The sequence below is a fragment of the Cupressus sempervirens genome, chromosome 9, assembly GCF_028749045.1.
Source record: "Cupressus sempervirens isolate cs-2001-9-10 chromosome 9, ASM2874904v1, whole genome shotgun sequence".
NCBI lineage: Eukaryota > Viridiplantae > Streptophyta > Pinopsida > Cupressales > Cupressaceae > Cupressus > Cupressus sempervirens.
The window spans coordinates 714349375-714366608 of record NC_143126.1 but is presented as its reverse complement, the minus strand read 5'-3'; the positions used below and the strand labels follow the sequence as shown (position 1 = coordinate 714366608).

At 32.0% G+C, this 17234-nt stretch overlaps 1 protein-coding gene across 4 annotated transcripts in view; it reads left to right on the top strand.

The window, feature by feature from the left end:
* Positions 1–5585, top strand: part of LOC149540716 (S-adenosyl-L-methionine-dependent methyltransferases superfamily protein) — a 171554-nt gene extending 165969 nt beyond the window's left edge. For 3 of the 4 annotated variants that reach the window (XM_089801811.1, XM_089801810.1, XM_089801812.1), the window contains exons 12-13: positions 3667–3844; positions 5166–5585. In XM_089801811.1, coding sequence (XP_089657937.1) covers positions 3667–3844; positions 5166–5170 — 183 coding nt within the window. In that variant the 3' untranslated portion in view covers positions 5171–5585. Of the gene's footprint in view, positions 1–3666; positions 3845–5165 lie in introns of those variants that run through there. The other variant, XR_016356431.1, reaches the window with a different exon arrangement.
* The last annotated feature ends 11649 nt before the right edge of the window (positions 5586–17234 follow it).

The window sequence follows — 17234 nt, the reverse complement described above, 5'->3', positions numbered from 1 at the left end:
AGACTGTGTAGCCCCCCTTAATGGTTAACTGTTTTAACACAACAATAGAGAACGTGGCCATGGGACTAGCAGGGACGGTGGATTTGGTTTAGCAGAGATAGCTTGCGAAGGAGATTGAAACAGGTAGTAATACCCAGGTTGAATGTGCATGAGAAGGGACATCTTTAGAACTCATGCCTTGAATTGGTTGTAGGCTCAATAGAGATAACAGAAAAAGAGCTTGGAAGTTGTTATGGAATTGCACCAGTCACACATTTGAAACGGATTACAGCTAAGAGGGACTATATGTTAATTCAAAACTCATCCTTAAATCATTCGCTATTACATGCACATATTAGTAAGTGACTTATTCAAGGATTGGGTTTCCTGTCAATTGTTTAATGAAATTACTATAAGTCCAAAACTAGTATTTCTATTATATTTCAGCAGAGAATTATTATAGCTCATTCTAGACTTTGGGCAATTGTTCACGACTATTCTTGAAGGTACACTAGCAATACGGGTCTATTCTGGTGTTCTATTATTATTTTCATTCCAATAGAGAATATTGCAATATCAATAAAAAACATAGCACATTCCAGAAAATACAGTATACACAGTAGGGACGTACACCAAGTATTTGAACAAATTCCTACGACAAATATTTAAGCTTCCTGTTTAGGTTAGACAGAACTGGGAAGTTTATTACAGGCATTGAATCAGTTAGTTAATCTTGTTTACTTCAACTACCCAGAAGCAGTGGGACAAGAATATGGAGAAGCTTAAACAAAGTTTGAAAAGGTAGGATGAAAATCAGAAAAGGATGAATGATTTGATGTCGGACCTTGCAAAACTAGACAAAGTGGCATGATGTATGGTTTCCATTGTTAAGAGGACTACATCACAGAGCGAAGAGAAAGAGGAACAAGAGGTCTCTATGGTATCTAGAAGCCTCTATGATGAATTCCTAGCAGTTAATGACCATCATACAATTGACCTTATGGAGAGTAGAAATCAGACCTTAGAAAACAAATCAGAAAATTCATTTGATGACAATGAATCCCAAGATCATGATGTGGATGGACACGCAATCACCTTGGAAGTGGAAGTGCATGAAGATATTGTTATATCAGCAGCTTTTACCTCGCCAGTTGAGCCATCCTATGAGGTGCATGGCAATAGAACCTTAGATATTGAGGAGTGCCTAGATGATAGCATACACGATGTTGCTTATCATATGGTGAGTGACATTGATTCAGCCTCATATCACAGTGCGGATGACAAATCGGAAGATTTGTGTGGAAATGTTTCGTCACAAGGGAATCATCATTTAGCAAGCCAATTGAAGGTTAATGACAAGATGGTTTCCACAACCGTTAAGCATTTTGATGTTGCTCGTCAAATGTTGGCCACCTATGGTTGGAGTACTCCTTTGACAGATGAGCATGGTGATAGTGTTTTTTTCCTTGTAGAAATACATGCACTCCGAGAAGCGATTGGAATGATGAAACAAAATTACCTACGACTACTTGCAGATAGAGATTTTCTTCTCAAGTGGGACTGCATTTGTTATGTTGCATTGCAGGGAAACGAGAAGGTTGATAAGCTCACTCATGAGCTTGAGGTGACTATGGACTCTTTGTAGAGTGTCCAGTTGGCCCTTCAAGAGTCACAATTACAGATTGAGAAGCTTACAGAGGAATTGAGTTTGGCACAGTCTCCACCAACTGTAGATATAGTACAGTTACATACAGAGGCAGTTGATAAGGATTTTATAGCCATGGGTTGTAGTAGGGATGTGGTTACATCTATCACAGATATAGTTACAAAGGTTTTCGCTGGGATGAGTACCTTGGTGGAGAACAATAGAGAACCCCTAATTGTATCGAGTTCTCCTGAGGTTAGTGCCGTGACAGTTGATACAGGACAATTTACTAGTAGCTCTTGTGTCACAATGGTGGATTCTCCTGAGAGTTGTGTGGTAGTACACGACACTACTCTGTCATCCACACAGGGCATTTGCAGAGTGTCATCCGGTTGGGAGTATAGCTCTCATGTTGATTTGTTTCCATCTCCTGGAAGCAAATCTATCACTTCATTCCATGCAGCTGATTTTGGATGCCGACTTGTTGATTTTCAGAGTTAGAGGGATCAGTTGCTTGATTCAAGTGTTTTTAATGATGAGCCATTGACAGAGGTTGGAGCATTTGACTGCGAATACACAGTGAGGAGTGCTCATGATTTTTCTTTTGACCCACGCATGGAGGACTTGATGATGCATCGGTGTGGATTGGTTCTAGAATTATACCATCCTTTGTGGGATGGGTATTCACCATCTTCGGAAGATGGGATTAGCAGCTGCAAGCATCCAACTCAACTATTTGTGGGGGATTACTTGCAGGGGAAGCTGTCAATTATACATCATGCTGATAAATATCCAACATGGTTTGCTACTTCTATGTCACAAAGTTTTCTTATGGGTACATGGTTATAGGATGACTATGGCGTCAATTGGCATGATGGTTTGGTTAGTTATCACATCCATGGGAGTTTAGCGGGAGCTGTAGAGAGATGTTGTGTTATAGATGCTACCAAGTATTTTTATCTCTATATGGCAAATGGATGTGGGGTTCGATTGTTTTGGAATTCAGGTGGCGACAAGTTTGACACGATGTATTGGGTGATCATTAAAGTTCATTTATCTTGTCACTTTATTTTTACAATGGTACTATGTTCACTTAAGTGACTAAAGGACAAAAAGGTGCTTTATCCCACATTGCTTAAAAGAGTGTGCATCACATTAGGAAAAGTGATAAAGGTACAACAAGCGCCACATTGGAATATATAAAGAATATAATATTCAAAACAAATTTTAATCTAGAAGCTGGAAACAGTTGCTGGTTATTTCTTCTAGGACGCAAACCCTTGAAGAAGCATTTGAAGGTTAGACGCAAACCTAGCCTTCTTACAGATTTCATCTACATTGCCAATCTGACTGTCATTTTTGTTTATAAGATTGGATTAGTTGAATTGTTGCATGTTATTGTATTGCTGTTGTATAATACAGTAATGCATTTGTGGTTATTTGTGTGAATTCCTGGTTTATATATGTACTTTTTGAATATTGGTGAAATAAAACAAAGTTTTCTGAGTTTCCTTGTATGCAAATCTGCGGGTTACAAGTCGGATTAAGGTTCTGAAATTTCTATCAAATATTGGTTTTCTGTTTGGATTTAAATCTGCAAATATATATCACGGTTTTTGGTAAAATATCCTGAAAGGGATATTACAGTTGTTCATAATAGTTAATTCTTGGTTTGCTAGCAGAGACTATAGTTAGAAATACCTGCCTAAATGCTTCTAATCTCATTCTGTTGGGGACAAGTATTAAGAAAATGATGTCTGTCTTCTGTTGTATTGAATTTACGTAGCTTACAAATAATTTTTTGCATAGACATTTTTGGGAGTGTTTTACCACTTGTTTTGCTCTGTAGTTCGTATGAGTTAATTCTTAGTTTTGTTAGCAGAACTTTCTTTCTAAATCTTGCAACCTTATATGAATTGGACAAATATCCTAGTTTTGGAATTGATGATCTACTTATAATGATATATTTTTAAAATTTTCATATGATCATCCTTTCAAAGATTTTCAGATACTTCATCTTCTGTTGCATCTTAATTTTGCAGGCAATGCTATGTTTGAGTTTTATACTACCAGAGAATATTGCATTTAGAAATGAAAATATGTCTACATTCTTTGAAGGCCAAGAGAATGAAGTTGAACCTATTAATTCAGAAGGATTTTTAAAACGGGCACGGACAGATCTAGGTTTGGATTGCCTACCTATATATCCAGATATAACTGGTACTATTTTGCCTACCCACTCTGGATTGTTATGTTTATTTTTATTTTTTGTTTATATGGTATAAGGTTTGTCTGATTCTGATTCTTTTTAGGTTGTGTTGTTCTTTTTTGTTAGAGATTAAGAAAATGGTTTCAGTTTTGCCAATTCTTCTAGCAATGAATTTCTGATGTATGGATCTGAACCCTGCTTTTGTGCTAGCTAGTTTGCTTGTGAATTGAATTTCCTGATATCACTTTCAATTGTTTCCATTGCTAGGATGGAAGATATGAATAATGTTTATGATATATGCTCCTATGAAAATTTCATGGCCTTTTAAAAATTCAGCGAGTAGTTGGCCTTCACACTTTTATAGAGATGATTCCTTGTTTATCATCGAAATTGTGAAAATTGAAGTGTGTATTAGCCAGTCTATAATATAATGTGTGAAATGGTCCAATATGTCGAGGCAAAACAAATCGAGGCATATTGACAGTAACACTAAGCAACAGTACAAAAATGCATTGCCAGTGGGGTCAATTGAAATTAAATGTACCACAACTCTATAATGGTTTTGTCTAAATGCCCGAAGCACTTGAAATAATCAGTTTGCATATATTGCTGGGCTTCAAATTTTTGTTAATGCAAGAAGGAGGTTTATGATCCTGCTTGTGTGATAAGGCCTCATACGTATCATTGTAAAGGTTATGTGACATGTATAGTTCAGTATCTTAATGACTTCAACCCTATTTTTGGGTTTTTCTTAAGTTAATAAGAAAACATAAAATTGTAACCATGTTCGATAACACACTTAAAATTGGTATAGAAAAGAGGATTGTGATAGTTGTAATAATCAGTAATTTAATCTTGTCACCATGCTTTTTATTCTCAACTTGTTTTAAGTCAACCTTCAAATTCATTGGACTAGAACTTTGGGGTTATTTTCACATCCCTTAAAAAATCTGGAAGATGTAATTTGAAGTAATCAGTCTCCTGCTTCCTTAGTACTCGGTTTGTTGAATTTTTTTTGAACTAGAACTCTTGGGTTACCTTTGCATGCTTTTTAACTGTACGTTGCTAGTAATATGCTTATCTCAATCAAGTAGATGTAATTTGAAGCGGTCAGACATGTTTCTGCATTGGAACTCGATGCTTAACTAAATCATTTATTTTCATGAGAATGAAGGTTGCCCCTATTATGAGTAAGATGTGGCGTGCGATTTGCTTATGTAAATGAAATTTGTTTGGTGTTGGTTCAGAGGTATTGTTTTGGGAGTCAACTTGAATATGTTTGAAATAAAGAAAATTTAAAATCGACTTAGCATGTTTGAGATGTGATGACAGGCTGAGGAGGAGCATTGGTAAGCTCTGTGGGTGGAGAACTCCAAAAAGTTTATGGGGGAATTTTGACCTTTGAGAGGTTCATTGCTACCATAAAAAAGCCAATTAGAAAGGAAGAAGGCAGATGTTCAAAGCATTTTGGGATCCTATTTTTGACAGAGGTGGGAAATAAATTAGTTAATCTTGTTAATGCGACATAATATACTATAGGGCATTCTAGATTTGAGGCACTGTAAAATTTATGGTTTTTCAAAGTTTTGTTTTTGGGACTAATAAAACTAGTGGTGTAAAATGCAGGTACTTTGCATTTAATTAATGGTAGTATTATAACTATCCCAAATAAATTAATGGTAGTATTATCACTATCCCAAATAAATGATTTGATGAAGTTAAATTTAAAAATCATATACATTTAGCATCTAATTTTATACAAGTTATGTGATATCTAAATAAATGATTTGATGAAGTTAAAATTAAAAATCATATCCATTTAACATCCAATTTTATACAAGTTATGTGATACCATAAGCCCTCATGCATGACCACATTGTGACAAAGTATCATTGGTGTAAACTAACTAGGAGTCTATAACCCTCTTTGAACATTTAAAATAAAATAAATCTATTAATTTCATTAGAAATTAATTCAATTAGGAAAAAATAAAATATTCATGTATAATGTAAATATAAAATATAAAGAAATGAATATATATTCTATTTTGGTGGAAGTTTTTATAAAAAAATTCTAAATAAACATATTTTTTAGGAAGACTAATCTACTTAGTTTAATATTTTGTCACAGAAGGGAGTTAGAAAGCATGTCTTGTTATAAATATATTAGAAATGAACATATGTTCAATGACTAATGTGAGTTGTAAATTATGTTTATGGTATATTTTATATATTTTAATTTTGAAATAAGATCTTGTGTTCGATTCCCAAAATAGGAGGTTAAATAAGCTTAATATATAAAGATAATTTGTCCATAAAAGATATTATCTAATCTAAGTCAAATTTCTTTTGAAAAATAATAAATATAAATATATATTCAATGACTAATGTGAGTGTTGTAAATTATATTTATGATATATTTTATAAAAATTAGTTTTGAAAGATAATTTCTATGTAAAAGATATTATTTAATCTAAGTCAAATTTCTTTTGAAAAATAATTTAGAAAACAATATAAAAATCATTGTGATTAAAATATAATATTTGAGTTAAAAGAAGAAAATGATATATTAAATAAATGAAATTTGAAATAACATTGAATCTTAGAAATTAACAAACGAAGTCTTAACTTTGTTTTTTAATAAATATATAACTCATAAACTAAATATTTAAGTTTTCTATTTTGATTTTTTAAGCTTATTTTACTTTTTTTTAAAAAATAAATAAATAAATTATAAACTAAGTATTTAAGTAGAGGTTTTCTATTTTGATTTTTTAAAGGTTTATCTCAAAAATTATTTATTGGTAGAATGACATTTATTTTACAATATTTAGAATTAGATAACTTAATTAGAACTAGTCAAAATGAAGAATCTTAAATTAGTTCAAGAATGCATATTTTTAAAATTAGAAAAGTAATTAATTTTATTTTTCAAATTCATAGTGCTAAATAAATTTATACTACAAATGGAGTATAATTTTCAAAGGATATAATATCAACTTATTTTCTTTAAAATTGTAAATCTAATTAGTTTTTATTCTTTAAATAATTTGAAATAAATAGTAATAAAACTAATGTATTTTTATTTTCTTTAAAATTGTAAATCTAATTAGTTTTTATTCTTTAAATAATTTGAAATAAATAGTAATAAAACTAATGTATTTTGTAAATATAGTATTATTTTTATAATGTTTAGTATAATATTATTTTAAATGTTGTTTCACATAAAATAATTTTCAAATTAGTTAGTATTACTTTGTTTCAATAAGGATGATTTGATTTTAATAGATAAATTATTTTGAAAGATAAAATTAAAATTAGTTAGTTCTTACATCAAATTTTTTAGTAAAAAAAATTATCCTACAAAACTAGAAAGCATATAGTTTCCAAAACTTAAAAATTAGTTTCCAAAACTTAAAAATTAGTTGATCTTCAAAGTATATATTATTAATAAAAGTAATCAGTAAATAATAATTCATTAATTAGAGTTTGATTAATTTATTTTCAAAGACAAGTTAAACTAATTAAATCATCTTCATTGAAAAAAATCACTATGAAATTGTTACAAACAAAAATGTAAAGATAAAGACACTAATGGTAGTTTTTGTTAGAACTTCTTGTTCAATGATATTTTCAATTTTGAAGTTGGCTATGAAAGGGGCTTCAAGTCTAATGACCATTTCTCTGTAGGCTGATGATATTGGGTTTTTAGGTGCCCAACACTATGATTAACATTTTCCACAGTATTTAGACAAATGCTTACCTTGAAAGTAGCCTTGAATATCTTTCGATGTGGATTTCAAGTCCCTCCAAAACCTGCTTGGTATAGGGTTTTAGGTCCCTTCAAAACCCATTTTTTACTTTAAAAAAACAAAAAATTGAAGATTTAATTTTGGCCCTTATAGATAAAAGTAGTGACACAAAATCAAATGAAAATTAGGGGAAATAAAGCCTCATTACATTAGATTACAAACTTAAAGACTTGTCGCTCTCACACTTTCCATCCCATTTTCTTTGCCAACCAAAAGGGGATTAATGTGGCCTTACACATGCAAAACAAACCCAACTTGATATACAACGAGTGACATTTATTAGTCTTGGTGGGGGAGTAGGAGACAACTTGGTATGTGTCAAGTATGCTAGATTCACTACCTATAATCAAGACACATGCTTTTCATTTTCAATTTGGATATAACCATGTCTCCACACTCTCCAAGTGCCTACTTCCATTGATATGGTATCTACATAAAAACAAGAACGTAAAGTTCAGTGCTATGGTTTGTAGCTTTTAAAAATTATTTGTACATTAAACTTAACTTGATCCTTTAAAGATTTACATGCAACCCAATGAAAGGAGGGTTAGCAACCATTTTTTTTTTTGGCATGTATTAACTTGATACCTCCTTCCATATGAATAATTTTTTTCTTAGTAATTTAAAGAGTTGTGAACATTAGAATTCAATAGTTTTATAGAAGGTCCTTGAAGAGAATTTATCAATAACATGATGAAGTTATTGCATAGCGCCCGCCTCCCTTACTCTCTCTCCATTTACTTCAAGAAACACATAAAAAATAACTTTCTCTATATTTATCCATGTTTGTGCCCCTAAAATTTCTCTGGGTCTTGTCTTGATGGAAAAAAAATGTCGAGTCTAGGCAATGAAGTTATGGGCTCATCTTTAGGGACAAAAAGTGTGTGCCTGCACGTGTGTGTGTGTGTGTGTGTGAGAGAGAGAGAGAGAGAGAGAGAGAGAGAGAGATGTGAGTATCTATATGTATGTATAAATACACACACACATAACTGTGTATGTATTTGTATGTATATGGATACATACATACATATACACATCTCTCCTACATATGTATGCATGTATGTACACACACACATATAAACACATACATACATACATATACATATACATGTTGGAATTATCGTTACACCAAAAACTTGAGCTATCAATGATCGTCATTATACCAGAGACAAGGATCTAGGGGAGATAGTTAAGCACATGTAACAAATCCATCGTTCTATGTTGATCGTTACCTTTGTCTAGAGGGGATAGAGGAACCAACCTCCCAACAATCCCACTTTCAACATGACCCAAGGGATTTGAACTCGTAACCCAACACTTAGATACAACTTTTTGGAATCTCCTTTGTTGTTACACCAAAAGATCGAGGAGTTAATGAATGTCACAACAACCAGAGACAAGAATTGATAGGAGGTGGTTAAGCACACGTCACAAATCCATTGGCCTATGTTGAAGGGTACATTCACCTAGACGGGGCAAAGGCACCAACTTACTTATAGACACACACACACACACACACACACACACACACACACACACACACACACCCAACCATATCCATATGCATGTAAATACATAAATATATACTTGTATGACTTTTTCACATAAATGTGTACGTGTTAAACTCTTATTGCTATTTTAATGTTCAAAAACTTAATTATATTTTTTGAATTGAAAGTACATACAAACTTTATCACATACATTTATACACTTATAATTAGGGTTGGATATAAAACCTTTGTCTTGGGAGCTTTATTTCCCTCCTTTTGGCATATTTTTTCCTTCCATTTTTTTGTCAGCTTCATGTTTATTTAGGTTTATACATTATGATGAAGGGTGCTCCCCTTAATACCATAAACTCATAACAGAAACAAAGAAACAACAACAAATGCGAGAACAAAATATGGACTTCTTATTATTGCTGCAAATGCGAAATTACATAATTCACAAATACAATATGCTAACCCACATGGACGATTTTATTACAGTAATATGCAAGATTAAGCTGCAAACTACTGCCTAGAGCTGTCATAGAGAATGTTCGAGGCTTTCTTAAATAGGTAATTTAATGCTGCCCAGGAAGGTTCTAGACATTCAAACTTAATACCTAGGGTTGACAGACCCTAACAATACATATAGAGTTGGTTAAACACATCTTTGACTATTATTTTAGAAATTTCAGGTAGCCCAACTTTGGAAGGCCATAACTCTCGAACCGTTGTTCCAATTGGTTATTATAACCACTTTTCAGAAATGCCAGCTTCTAATCTACATGGTTAGAACATCGCAAGCACCCTTCCTTCGAGTTTTCAGACTTCATCCGGGGACTCTAAGGCCTCCAATGGTTAGCTTTAATATTTTTGTCCTAAATTTTTCATCGAAAATCCGCAACAACTTTGTTGATACTTAAGTTGGAGCAATGAGATTTTAATGGTAGGCTTATAACTCTAAAATGTACCTTCATGTAGAAAATCAGAACATTCTAAACTTGTATGAGAAATTTACTAAAAATAGCAAGTTCCTAGAAATAGTAACCACCCTGTCTACTAGTCCTTATTAAAATGGAAAAGACTGAAAATAAAATATTTTTGGGTGATGCAAGATTGCTCTTACACCCAACATGCTCTTACATCACATTATCGGTTGGGTATTTGTAAATTTATCATCATAATCTCATACACCTCCTAAGTTCTCTAACTATATTTTTTCTAGATTTGAACAACAATATCATTTAAACCTTTAATTTCTTTTAACAATTTCTCTAGACTTCTCATAGACATATGTGTACCTTTTTTTAATAACTATTTTCTTGTCAAAATTTGAAATGGATTATATATTATTGTCCAATATTCTTTACAATTAAAATAAAAGAGATTAAATTTTAAATTTGTTCGGTGCAATATATTGAAGCACGTGAACATGCACATGGTTTTTAGGATTTGTCTGCTTAAAAATTCATTAAAAACAAAAGATTACATAACTTCTAGTATTCACTCTTAACTAACTTCTAGTATTCACTCTTAACTATCTTTCTGCCAAGGTCTTTTTAAGTACTAAATGCAACTATATCTTTATTGAAGTGCACTTTAAACACTATGCTATTTCTTATTGAAAAAAAAAAAAAACAATTTTTAGTGCTCATGATTTGAATTACAAACTAGATTCGATGCACTATATTTCATGTTCTTTTATTATATTCAAATTTTGACTACAAAAGCCTCTAATTGATCCTCCAATTTCAAGTATACTCGATTTCAAGAAGGAAAAAGATGGCCATATTTTGTTTACTATCTTTGGTGCACCTTGTAAGACTTTGCCTAAGGCAAACACTGAAAATGTCAAGATCTAGAAGCTCAATTGATAACAAAAGAGATATAGACAAAATGATATGATCAATTTGATTGATTCAACAATGATCAAGAAATACATGAGTAAAATTTCTATTGATTTACAATGTAGATGTGTTTGATTATATAAGCAATGGATGATAAGGAGTTATGTATGAGATAACCTATCACCTACACAAGGTGGAATCATATGTCTGCCTATGGTGGATCATACTCCATAGTACAACAAAGTATGTTCAACATGTGCAACAATGAGATGACATTAATGTAATAGGAACACTAATGATGGATCTCACACATAAATAGGTATGATATAACAAGCTACTCCACCTCAGGTGGATTTCTCTTACACTATGTGCTAAATTGAAATGCAAACTCCCATGTGTCTAAATGAAAACTAATATGCAAATACACTACCCTAAGTAAACTTAGCAAAACATAATTCCTAATATTCAATTAAACCAACACCCATCCTTAAGTGTAACGTAGGGGAATGCAGTTAAGCTCACAATGCTAGATGACAATACATGATGGGTCCCAACTGCTAGGCAATGTTGGGTATCCATGTTGATGAGGGCACAACCCAAGACACAAATCAACACAATAGAAAAGGAAATTTATACAATATGAAATAAGAAGCTATTACCTTCATTGCAATCCAAATAAACCCAACTATATGCCTTATGGGCTACAATATTATCATATTTTGGAGAAAGACCCTTCTCACAATACCTACTCCCAAAGCTACCTTTTCACCACAATGATGGGCCTTAAATAGTGTCATTTAGGTTTAGGAATAAGAATAAATTTATGTTTTGAAATTTGGTGATTCAATGCAAAATAGAGGATTTGAAATTCAATTAGAAGGTGGTGCAATAACTAGAAAGTTCTATAAAGTGGTTTGACTTTTGGGAAGCATAAATTTTTACTCGAGACTTTGACTAATGAATCGTTTACACCGTCAAAAATCTCTTTGAGTTCTCTATGATGCTAAGGAATGCCTACTTATGTTTTACACTTTTAAGGGTTATATGAGACTGTTTAGTTCCTTGAATGTGACTCTTATGTAATTTTTTAGGTCTTCAAAAACTTAAAATTGCAATAAGTTTCAAAAAGTGAATTATTTTTGTTAGTGTTTTAGCGTTAGTAGAAGTAAAACATGGATTATTTGATATACTAATCTAAGCTTATGGATGAATTAAATTACTGCTGATTTTATATATATATATATATATATATATATATATATGCTTATGTACATGTAGTATTGTATGCATTGAATTTGATTATGGACAACCTTTTAATATATTGTGATTGAGCTCCTTACTGTTATCGGCAGATATATATTATCGTGCCTTATTATACGACTTATGATTGTCGGGCTTGTGATTAAGTTCATAATTTTGTTTTGTTATGAGGTGACACGTGGCCTTTGGGCCACATAGAGACATGACTCTTTTGATTCATGTACTCTTGCCCACATATTAATATGCCCTTTGATCATAGTGAAGATCATCAATCCATGACAATTTCAGTACCTGCAATCAAAGCATGGACATTGTTTAACATTTACTTTGTAGATTAAAACCACATCGAATATATATTACCTTCATTCATTTTAGTATGCAATCGAAGGAAGGCAAATTATAATCACTAGCAAAGCTATAAAGGAGAACATACTTTCAACATTGAAACCATTCAAGTAAGGATATTCTTTGCAGTTATTATTGTTGTAATTGTTTTGTCTATTAGAGATCCACAAACTTAACATGGTATCAAAGCTATATACTTATAGGAAAACTATTACAAAGTATCTATTCAATCTGAAATTTCAAAAGCTAAAAGAAAGACTTAAAAAAAAAAAAAAACATATTATTAAAATGGTGAATCATGTAAGGATAGAAGATAGGCTAGATGGGGCATCAAATTTCTCATCCTAGAAAACTAGATTATTAATAGTATTAAGAGAAATGGAATTAGAGAAATATATTAAATCAAATTTAACCATGCTTGAAAATGAATCTGAAAAGGTAAATTGGAATAGGCATAATAATAAAGCAATGAAGATCATTATAGATTTAGTAAACTATCATATTCTTCCATCTATAGCTAATATTCATACTGCATTTGAAATGTTTTCCTCTATTCAAAATGTATTTGAAATCAACAACACTAGTAGATTATTAACTTTAAAACAAGATCTACTATATGTAAAGATGAAAAATAGAGAATCTATAACTTCATATTTCTTAAGGATTACTGAATTAAAGGATCAACTCGCAACTATGAATAATCAAATTGATGATAAGGAGCTAAGCATGATTGCTCTTAGAGGTCTTCCTTTTTCATGGGAAACTTTCATTCGAGGTTTAAGTTCACAACCTGAACTTTTGGAATTTGATCAATTAAAGAATGAATGTACTCAAGAAGAATCCATACTAGCTTCAAGAGGACTAAGTACAAACCAAGAGGGAGACATCTAAGCACTTTATACTAAATCAAACAAGAAAAGAAAGTTTAAACATAACAAGAAGGAATTTAACAAAAATCACAAATCTCACAAACAACGTGACTAGTCCAAAGTTAGATGCTTTAAATGTGACAAGATTGGTCACTCTTATTATGTATGTCCAGAGAAGCAAAAAATTCAAGCAACATTAGCGAAAGTTAAAGATGAAAATGTTGAGAAAGTAGAAAAAGAAAATTATGCATTCTACTTAGCTCTCTCAAGTGAATTAAACACTAACCACAATACTTGGATCATAGACAGTGGAGCTTCTCATCACATCACTGGATTTAAGAATAAGTTTTAAACTTTTACTAATCATGCATCAAAAGAAGTAACCATTGGAGATAACTCCTCTCATCCTATTAAAGGAATTGGGTCCCTGTTCTATACAACTGAATTTTGGAATTACACTTCAACTCAAGAATGTTTTATATGTACCAGGAATCAAGAGAAACCTCGTCTCTATGTCCGAACTTGCTGATCAAGGATACAAAATTGCATTTCAAGAAGATAGAGTTCTATCTTGGCCCAAGAACTCAAATATTAAGAAAGCCAGCTCCATTGGAGTCAGAGATTGGAGTCTTTATAAGCTTTGCAATAATCAAAATCCTAACCTAAACTTAACTCTTAGTTATGATCATTCAAATTCCCTTGAAATTTGGCATAGGAGACTAGGTCGTCTTAACTATCGGGCGTTATCATCTATAGGGAAAATTGTAAAAGGTCTACCCAATCTGAAAGTTGATCATTTAAGTATTTGTAAGGGATGTGCATTAGGTAAAAAAACTAAACATTCCTTCCCTAAAAGTGATCATAAATCCAAATCCATTCTTGAACTTATTCACACAGATCTTTGTGGCCCTATGTCAGTCCCCTCTGTTAATGGGTGTCTTTTCTATATAATTTTTATTGATGATTACTCTAAGAGAACTTGGATCTATTCTCTAAAACAAAAGGAGTCATCTAAGGTCTTATCCAAATTCAGAGAATTCAAAGCCTTAGTTGAAAACCAATTAGGTCAAAAGATCAAAACCCTAAGTTCAGACAATGGGGGTGAATACATATTTAATATCTATAAGAACTTCTACATTTCTGTTGGGATTAAGAGGGAGTTTTCTGTATCTTATAATCCTCAAAAAAATGGAATAGTTGAAAGAAAAAATAGATCTATAGTTGAATCATCCAGAGCTATGTTGCATGATCAAAATCTTCATTATTCATTTTGGGCTAAAGCATCTAATACAACAGTCTAATTCAAAATCGATGCCCTCACTTTGTATTAGAGAATACCACCCCAGAGGAAGTATTCACAGGCATTAAACCTAACTAAGTCACCTGAGGATATTTGGATGTCCAGTTTATATTCACATACCAAAAGAGAAAAGAACAAAATTAGAGCCTTCCAGAAATAAGGGAGTATTCATTGGATATAGTGAAACTACAAAAGAATACATGGTCTACATTCCTGGGCAAAGAACAATTGAAATTAGTAGAGATGTAATATTTGAAGAAGACACAACCTTTAAATTTTTTAGTAATAGTGATGAATCCATTTCTGAAGAAGATCAACCTATAGAAATTGAGAGGGACGATGATTCTGATCCCTCTTCCATGTCTAATCATAGAGAGTTTGAAAACATCAATTATAATTAAAAGAGACCTCTTTGGGCTAGGAAAATGTTAGAAGAAAATCAAGTTGAACCAGATGAATTAATTTACGAAAGCAAAAGGACCAGAAATCAATCATGTTATGTTGCATTGCTATCTGAACTCATAAAAACAAAACCTACTAATGTTGAAGAAGCACTATCACATCAGTCATGGAAGGAAACAATGATTGAGGAATATAACTCTATATTAAAGAATGATGCATGGGATGTTGTACCAAGACCTAAGAACAAATTAGTTGTCTCATCCAAATGGTTATTCAAAATTAAACATGCATCAGATGGTAGTATTGAAAAATACAAGGCTAGATTTGTAGCTCGAGGGTTCTCTCAGAAAGAGGGCATTAAGTATGAAGAAACATTTGCTCCAGTTGCCAGGTACACTTCAGTCAAAACCATCTTAGCAATTGCAACATCCAAAGGATGGAAGGTACATCAGATGGATGCCAAAACAATATTTCTCAATAACAAGATTGAAGAAGAAGTCTATATTGAACAATTAGAAGGGTTCAATACTTATGACAAAAAAACTCATGTTTGTAAATTAAAGAAAGCACTTTATGGACTTAAACAGGCTCCCAGAGCTTGGTATGAAAGAATTCATAACCACATATTGAAGTTAGGATATTCCAAAAATGAAGCTGACCCAAATCTATATTTCAAAACTGATGGTAAAGATATGATTATCCTTGTATTGTATGTTGATGATTTGCTAATAACATGTGAGGAACATCTCATAAATAAATGCAAACAAGAACTCACAACAGAATTTGAAATGAAAGACTTAGGACTACTTCACTACTTTCTAGGATTAGAAGTCTGGCAACAAGATAACTGTATTATTCTGAATCAGGGAAAATATACAATTGATATTTTAACCAAATTTGGGATGATGGAATGTAAACCAACTGCTACTCCTATGGAAATAAATCTACACAAATTGAAAGATGATATGAAAAAATATGATCTTGCAGATCCTACTTACTATAGATAGATTATTGGATCCCTAATGTATTTGGTAAATACTCATCTTGACATATGCTATGCTACTCATGCCTTGAGTCAATTTATGTGTGCACCTAAGAAGATACATCTACATGTAGCTAAATATATATTGAGATATCTAAAGGGCACTATTAGAATGGGAATCAAATATGATAAAGTCAACATTGAACTTCTTGGATATTCAAATTTTGATTAGGCTGGAAGCTCTATTGAACGAAAGAGTACTTCAGGATATTATTTCAGTCTTGGATTTGGTATGGTTTCTTGGTCTAGTCGAAAAGAAACTTTAGTAGCATTAAGTTCCATCGAAGTTGAATACATTGCATCCTCCTTGGGTGCTAGAGAAGCAGTATGGCTATGAAAGTTGTTATCAGATTTATTCAAAATACATTTGAAGCCCATTGTGATTTATTGTGATAATCAAAGTTGCATTAAACTTTCATCAAATTCAATATTTCACAATCACTCCAAACATATTGAAATTTCATTTCATTATATTAGAGACATGATGAATCAAGGAGTTATTTAACTAGAATATATATGTAAAAATGAGCAAACAACTGATATCTTTACCAAGCCTCTTGCTAAAGTGAAGTTGAAATACTTCAGAGAAAAACTTGGTATGATTAATTGTAATAATGAAATTTGAAATAAAATGGTTATTTCATTTGAGTTAATGCTTCTATTTGGTTACTTAGTAGCATTTGATATATAATGAAAGGTGACGATCTTTCATGGACATATTCATTAGAAGGAAATTATTTACAAGGTGATGATCTTGTAAATAATAGACTTTAGTGTATTATGGGCATCTCTAGACATTGCTTAAGTGCAAGTAGAGATTATATGTGTATCATGAACATCTTTAGACATTGCTTAAGTGCAAATAGAGATCATGAGTATATTATGGGCATCTCTAGACATTGCTTCAGTGCAAGTAGAGATTATATGAGTATCATGGACATCTCTAGACATTACTTAAGTGCAAGTAGAGATCATGAATGTGTTATGGACATCTCTAGACATTGCTTAAGTGCAAGTAGAGATCATGGATGTGTCATG